At 37.0% G+C, this 8,530-nt stretch overlaps 1 protein-coding gene across 1 annotated transcript in view; it reads left to right on the top strand.

Annotated features, from left to right (window-relative positions):
• The window catches only part of LOC106876685 (uncharacterized), a 53,277-nt gene that overhangs the window by 19,628 nt on the left and 25,119 nt on the right, over positions 1-8,530 (top strand). Inside the window, exons 6-12 of the mRNA XM_052974881.1 lie at positions 108-299; positions 1,691-1,894; positions 3,663-3,878; positions 4,831-5,040; positions 5,517-5,747; positions 6,726-6,935; positions 7,851-8,075. Coding sequence (XP_052830841.1) covers positions 108-299; positions 1,691-1,894; positions 3,663-3,878; positions 4,831-5,040; positions 5,517-5,747; positions 6,726-6,935; positions 7,851-8,075 — 1,488 coding nt within the window. The remainder of the gene's footprint in view (positions 1-107; positions 300-1,690; positions 1,895-3,662; positions 3,879-4,830; positions 5,041-5,516; positions 5,748-6,725; positions 6,936-7,850; positions 8,076-8,530) is intronic.

Below are 8,530 nucleotides of genomic sequence, written 5' to 3'. Positions count from 1 at the left end.
GTGTGTGTGTGTGTGTGTGTGTGTGTGTGTGTGTGTGTGTGTGTGTGTGTGTGTGTGTGCGTGAGCAATTTCGGTTCGTAACAATGCCTCTAACTTTCTGTTTGCAGTGAATATCAGAGGATGTTCAGTGAAAGGTCAATATTATCCTCTGGGTCAACCTTTTTCTTTTGTTGATGGCTGTTACAAATATCACTGCGACTGCCAAGAAGACGGAGGATGGGAGTGTCCAGCGACACAAACGGAAAATATTTGCCAACAACGCAAAGAGCAGAAAGGTGGAAAGGAAATCGTTTGGAACTGTAAGTGCCAGACAAGATTATGAATACCATCCTTTATTAAACTATATTATTATTATTATTATTATTATTATTATTGCCGTTGTGTTTGTTGGCTGTTTACACGATTTAGATTATTGTCCCACGTCTGTGTATCGTCCTCTATGTTTTGTGTTCGGCCCTGGTGGCCAGTAAGGACAGTGGAGACATACAATTCAATAATATAAGAAAATTGAGAGATACATATGAGTATTTAATTTATTTGCATCATAGTTTGTTTTTAAGATATAAATACAACTAAATTTCTTTTTTTTTAAGACACCATACACCCCACCACACACACACACAGGGTGCGGTGAATGAATTGTTGTCTAAATGACGCAAAAATGAAAATAACACTGACATCTCATTTTAACAGATATATTTACCAAAATTACATAAAAATATCTTGAAATACTAAAGAGTAAATTTATCCAATAAAATTGCCATTGGCTTCAACCACGGCCTCCAAACGACTTCGGAATCTCCTGCAACTCTTCTGGACGGTCTCCTTGTTTAAGTTGATCAATGCTGCCATAATCCTTGCCTTCGGTTCGTCTTTGGTGTTGCAAACAGTTTTGTTAGTCTCTCGCTCAACTGCACCCCACACATAATAATCAAGGGGGTTGTGGTCTGGGGAGTTAGATGGCCAGATGTTAGGGGTGGTGTGGTTGCAGAAATTGTCTGACAGCCATGAATGGGTCCTCCTGCTTGTGTGGCATGATGCAGAGTCCTGTTGCCAGACACAGGGTCTTCCAGCAGCACTTGATGTAGGCCATCGTGTCGTGTCTGAGGCCGTGTGGGAAGATGAATGGAGGCTTACCGTCGCCATCACTAGTGATCACACCAAACACTATGATGTTGACCGGATATTTGATTTTTATCACATTCGGTACATGTTTTGGGGAGTCGATAAACAACGGTTGTTCTGTGTGTTCACCATCTGTTTGTACTGGAGCTTCCGGCGCAAATGCCAAGCAATACAGCACGTCGTTTCCAAATTTCTGGCCGAGTGAATTGCGTCAGGGTGCTGTTTTTCTTGCAGACGGCGCCCAACTGACCCTACGATACTGCGTAGTCGACAAACTCAAAAACAAACCGCATGCGCGAAATTAAAGATATAAAAGGGCGACAATTTACCCATCGCACTATATATATATATATATATATATATATATATATATATATAGAGAGAGAGAGAGAGAGAGAGAGAGAGAGAGAGAGCTACTCTTTGATAACCACTTTAGTGTATTCCTTCTCCTGATTGAGCACTTTGGCATTAAAAAAAATAACGCAATCAATAAAATAATTCCAGTATTAATGTTTTATAAGCTATATTTTTTCCATTTGTTTAAATTTGTTTAAATTATTTTCAGTTTTTAGTGCCACTTTGGTACGTACAGAAGGACTAGAAGTGACTAACTGTCAAGTAGAAGGAAGCCAGTATCCTTTAGGCCAACCATTCTATTACAGAAATCGATGTTTCCGTTACAGTTGTCATTGTGAATTAGACGGTTCATGGAACTGTCCTGCCAAAGATGCAGAGAACTTGTGTCCAGGTCGAAACGTCGAGGAATACGGTAATATGAAATACTTTCTCTCTGGAATTAAGACTTCTTTGATAAAGATAGTGTTTTAACGATAAAGTAGGCTGTCAGGCAGCTCGGGTTGCATTGGGCATTCCATTGTCTGTCATAACCATTCGATTTTATTTGTCGTTCTCGGTTAATGCTGTGGAGAAAGTAAGTTGACTTCAACATTTCCACTTGAAGATTGGTGACAGAAACAGTCAAGATTGGGTTCCTTACACAAAATACTTCGTTATATTTTTTGTATTCGTTTATAGAACCATGAAGAGACCTGTCTACTTTTTAGAGGTTAATAAATTGATTTCTAGTTCCGGTTATATACTGTAGAGATGTACTGGTTCAACTAGATTCCTAGTGAACAGAAATACTTACCTGTGTTACATACATACATACATACATACATACATACATACATACACACACACATATACACATACATATATACGTGTATACAGCTCTTGTACCCTGACTATATATTCTCATTTTTACCCGTCAGATCATAGGTTCATTAGGTTATGTACCAACAAATTTGCACAGAAACCCAGAAATATTTGGTTTCATGGGAAAAAAGCAAAAGAAACTGATGCGGATTTTCCAAATTCAAAAGTAATTTGGACGGTCAAATTGATATATCTGGCTTGCGAAAGCACAGACGAATTTTGTGACTAAAAATGAAAACAAGGACTTGGCATAAAACGATAAGTTCATTGCTTGCCTAAACATTTTACGCAAACTGTACACTAGTTGCCTCAAACAATTATTCGGGATTGTTGCGAGTCTGACAACAGAGTGACTGGTGAGCGGAGAAGTAGAAAGAAACGACTGTGGAGGATCTGATGAACAACTTTTGATAAATAACACTGTACCGTTTCTAGATTTAATACACTTGACCAAGACGTCACTCATAGATTTTCTGAGTGCTTTGACGAGCTTGCGCGCGCGCACGCTCTGTCCTGAAATTCTACCGACGTAAAGAAGCTTAGATCAACAAATGGTTATCGTTTCTTCTGTTACAACTAAGAGGAACACTCTTTATTCGCCAGCTTAGCGTTATTCATCCCAGATTACAAAGAATATTAAAACTAACATGTAATTTCCTATGGTTTGGTAAGTCTAACAAGAAAATCATCAATGTTAACATTAACACCCCTATAACATGGAGATGAGCTAATTGTGCAAATATAAGGACCACTCTTATTTCATCTCGTCTTTGCAATTAAAGTAGGATGCTGTTCAATATTTTGAAAACTACCAAAGAGGTCCCACGATCGATTCCATGAAGCGGTTAAAAGAAATACTGGGACGAACGTCACCCAAACTTCAACCATTTCACAAACTGAGTAACTGCTGCAACAGGCGGCTTTCTTAGCCCAGAAAGTACTATCCCCACATCCCCGACTACATACCACACACTTTCCTATAAACTTACTCAAGAACATCAATTCACACTGAAAAGCATTGCCATTGTTTCCTCATCCTTAGAAAAATTCTTCACCGACCAAGGATCTACCAACTTAATCTCTAATCTAATCTATAAGGACCCCTATGCTTCAGTGAATCGTATTTTCACAGAATTTCAGGTTCAATTATCATAGTACCTCCATCTCCATTCACACAACTTCATTGATTGATACTTGAAGCTTATCGATCTTTATTATTTTTTTTTCTTTCTGATCACACACACGTGTGTGTGTGTGTGTGTGTGTGTGTGTGTACATGTGTTTAATTTGAAAATGTGTTTTTTGTTTTTCCTCAACAGCTATATCCCGTAGTCTGGTTGTGATTAGCGATGTGAAAGCTTGTCATGCTAAAGGTCGCTACTATACACTCGACCGCCCGTTCTCTTTTGTTGATGGTTGTTTCCGCTACAATTGTCAGTGCAATGATGACGGGTCCTGGGAATGTCCATCGGAGGAAGCAGAATATATTTGCCAGGGAAGTGCGACCACAGAACGACAGAAGCCACAACATCAATGTAAGTTCACTCACAAGAAAATTACTATTTTAGATATCGTTAGTCAAACTATTCATTTCACTGTGTAACACGATTTTTTGTCCCTGGGTAGCAACTGTTATTCCCTACTTGCTGACCCCTAGAACGTATGAAAAATGGCTAATGTTTCCTTCAAACTTTGCTTTTATTATATTTATTCAAACCCCAAAGAATCCCTCGTGGCACAAGGCTATGATGCTCCCCCACTACTCCTGCTCATCATCGGGGATGCACATATTGTTAGCCATTGAGGGACATGCTCAAGCAAATCTGTGGTATTGAGTAGAATATTTGCTATAACGATATTTCTGCTTCAGCAACTCAGTGCTGAATCTGAAATGTAATGGAAAATAGGTTGGTTTCAAAACATTGATGTCCACATGACAAAAGCAAAGTTTGAAGGGAATGGTAGTGATTTCCTTTGAAGCAATTTGGAAATAACACTTAATGGTCAAAGATAAAAAGAAATTAAAATTTTGTTATATAGTGTTATTAAACAAATCAATCAATCGGTTCAAAACATGGCTTTACACGACAAGAGACATTGACATGTAGAACTTCTTTTTCTGACCACATCTTCGATTAAGTTCAGTTTAGTGTTGCAAAATTAACGAACCATTGAACAATATTGACACTGCCACTACTGAGAGCAGTCAAGTGTTCTTGTTTTGCTGTAGTTTTTTCAACAAGGTGGACACACTCTCTCTCTCTCTCTCTCTCTCTCTCTCTCTCTCTCTCTCACACACACACACACACACACACACACACACACACACACACACACATACAAACAGATCTGAACTTAAATGTGCCTCTATTCAGTTATCTATGAATATTGATTTAGTTAACCTTTCAATGTTAATAATTATAGTCTTCAGCAATACTTCATTCCCCATTGTAACATGTGAAATGTTTTCATTTCTTTTCTTTTTAGTTTATGGCAGAAGCGTGGTTGTTTCCAGTGGAACAAAAGTCAAGTTCTGCGTGACCCAAGGGGTCAGGCATGCTTTAGGTCAACCGTTCTCTTTCTCTTATGGCTGCTTCCAGTACAGGTGTGACTGTTTAATTAACGGCTCCTGGGAATGTCCTAAAGAACGGGCTCGGTTCATATGTCGCTCAGCTCACACAGAAACAGCTAGAAAAAGTAAGGACATTATTTTGTTTCTCCTCTATTTAGATGTGTTCTTATTTTCGATCAGTTGAATAATTAGATGTATTTCTGAACAGATACAAACTTTTAATCTACTTAAAATGTCAGGGAGATTGCTAAAAGGAAAATCTCTTGTCATCCAATTTATTTTATTTTCCATCCAATAATAACTGGCACTTTCTTAGTCCCGATAACGAGCGTTCCAGTTGATCGATTCAACTGAACAGCCTGCTGGTGAGCCAAATAACCTCACCACTAACCCACTAGGCCTTCATTTCATCCAATAATTACTTTGCTAAAGGAATAGACATTTCTGTATAAGACGTTCAAAGAGTCAGGAAGCCAGATTTTCATATCTTTAGTCCATTCCGTGATAATCAAAAGCCAACATTCATTCCTACAAAGTATCATTTTATTTGCAAGTTCATCATTTTATTCAACAATTTATGGAAAATTCTTTTTTTGCACAGCTTATACGTGGAGCATGTACATTGTGAAGACGGAGAACGTAAGAAGCTGTTTAGTCAATGACGTTGAATTTCCTCTCGGCAGAACTTTCAACTTCATTGAAAACTGTTTCAAATTTCGATGTAACTGCCATTCGGATGGCTCATGGGAATGTCCTGCGAAGCGAACAGAATATTCTTGTGCCCCTCGACAAGAAGACAAAACTCGAATGATATACTCAACTAAACGATTAGGTAAAATAATTTTTTTTCTTTTTTCTTTTTCTTTTTTCTTTTTCTTTTTTTCTTTTTCTTTTTTTCTTTTTCTTTTTTCTTTTTCTTTTTTTCTTTTTCTTTTTTTCACCTTCAAGGAATTGCCTGGACCAGTATTTTGTAATGTGCTTTTGAAACAGAATAAATGACTGGAGATGAAAAATGGATTGTGTATGAAAACAGAGGGCATAAAATATCCTGGAGTTTGCGTAAGGCTCCCCCTAAACAGCAACGAAAGACAAATATCTATGCCAAAAAAGCTATTCTCTGTTTTTGGTGGGACCATAAAAGCATTATTTATTAGGAGCTTCTCCCACAGAACCAGACCATTAATTGTGATGTCTACTGTTGTCATCTGGTTAATTTGAACCAAAATTGAAGCTGGAGATTGGCAACAGGAAAGGGGTAGTGTTCCAACAAGACAATGCCCGACCACATGTGTTTTTTGGCTACCTGAACAAAGTTACATGAAGTTGGCTGAGATCTCTTACCCCATCCACCGTATTCTCCTGCACCACCCAACTACCACTTGTTTTTGTCTCTACAGAACTCATTGCAAGGAAAAACATTCAACGATTTAGATGGAGTCAAAATGCACCTAGATTACGTTTTTCTTCAAAAATAGTTAAATTCTATGCTAATGGAATATTTAAATTGCATGATAGATGGGCAAAAGTCATTAATAATAATGGAAATTATTTCATTTGAATAAAATTTATTGAAAGCTCAATTATTTATATCCCTTTTTGCATATTAAAAACACTCAGAACGTTCCCGACCACTTAATAACTGTTTCTTAACAGTTGGTTGTTTTTTGATTTTATCGATAAATCAACATCTTTATGCAATCTTATAAAATTTCTATAAACAAATTGGAAAAGAAATTGAATAATATTCATAGGTATTCCCATTGAAATGACTATTTATTAATTATTGTTTGGCATTTTCTTCTCATTTCAGGAAGCATTGGATCCATAATCGTGACATCACAATCTGATATAAGATATTGTGTGGTGAATAACGAGCGCTTTAATCTTGGAAGACAATTTTCATTCACTGAAGGTTGTTTCAAGTACAACTGTATGTGTTACCAAAATGGATCTTGGGAATGTCCTGGATCTGACTCCCAATACATCTGTGATCGGGACACACATTCGTCGAGCATACCAGGTATGTCATAAATATATTTCTTTCTTTAAATCTTTAAAGTAAAATATCATTTCTTTTCTTCACAGCAATAAAATATTTATCTACAACAGGGGTCGCCAAACTTTTTCAACCGTCACCCCACCTTTAGCCACTTTTCCTTCTGCATCAATCTCTTTAACCACTTCTCCTTCTGCTTTGACCACCCTCCTCATTTAAAATACCTTAATACTCTACCCTACCGTACCATATCTTAAATGCGTACCAGGTACTGATACTGGCAATTAAAACGTTAGCCAAGATATACATGCATGACAAATTAAGAAATTTTATTGAAGATGACACACATTTTACATTTAAAACTATGTGTACGAGTCTACAGTATTAAACTTTCAATTTTTATGAAATTGTTTTCACAATTAGAAAATGTGAAAATCACATCTTATTGCTGGAATATCTTTTAGTGAAATTGGAGCATGGCGCTGACTAAGTATTTTAAGCAGTTCATCTGGGTGAGCTGGTCTTTCACACGCTGACCCTATTCGACTTCTTGGCTATCACTGACCCCTTATAATTCCTTGCTGATCCCTAGGGTTCTCTCATATCCCTTTTGGCAACCCCTCAACAGGAATTCTCTTTCAAATATCAATTTACTCTAAACTATGTTGAAGATTATGTTTCTGTCACAATCAATGGGTTTATCGGACATGAGTAAGTACGCTTGGAGCAAAATCTATTTGCCAGCGTAAAGTGGCAGTCCTGATTAGGACACTGTTACTACCTTTTTTAGCCCCAGGAAAAGGTAAATAACATCATCCTAATCAGGATTTCCACTTTACGTTGGCAAATAGATTTTACTTTGTAGTTCTGTAACTACATACTTCTTGCTCAGAGATTTAAAACTGATTGTAAATATGTTTGTTTTCTATTTGTTTTTAGTTTCAAGCAAACGATTCTACGTGATCTATCAAACAGATGTAAACAGCTGTTTTGCAAATAATCAAAGATATCGTTTAGGAGATCCATTCTCTTTTGTTTTGGATTGTTTCCGTTACAATTGTCAGTGTTTCTACAATGCATCCTGGGAATGTCCTGCAGATAGATCAGAATATGTGTGCCGTGATGAAAGACGACCACAGCCCACAAGACCACCGAGAAATGAGGGTAACGCATAATGTTCTATTAACTTTCAATGAATATATATAAATTGTGATTAATCAATATTCATTATCCTACGCGTGTAAGTGAAACACAGTATTGTAGTTGCTCGTCTTTGTCTGTGTGTTTCTAAAATTACTGGAAACCGGCTGAACGGATTGTCACCGAATTTGGAAGAAATACTCACTGGGTGAGTGGCTCAAACTCTTTAAATTTTGGTTTGATTATCTTCAAAACTGGTGGACAAGTGAATCAAAATGTTTTCACCATGTAAATTTTGTGCAAATGAATTTATGTGCACGGAGGATAAGCATCGTTTTGTCATGTTCTTGACACAAGAATCTACCACTAGCACATAAAAACATGTATTAAGTCTATTAAATACTATTTATCGTACATCAGATGGAATACTTTCTTTCGTTGATCTTACCATCACAGAACATTACATATATATATATATA

The sequence above is a fragment of the Octopus bimaculoides genome, chromosome 19, assembly GCF_001194135.2.
Source record: "Octopus bimaculoides isolate UCB-OBI-ISO-001 chromosome 19, ASM119413v2, whole genome shotgun sequence".
Classification (NCBI taxonomy): domain Eukaryota; kingdom Metazoa; phylum Mollusca; class Cephalopoda; order Octopoda; family Octopodidae; genus Octopus; species Octopus bimaculoides.
Note: the sequence above shows the minus strand (reverse complement) of the source record. Positions and strands in the feature narration are given on the sequence as shown.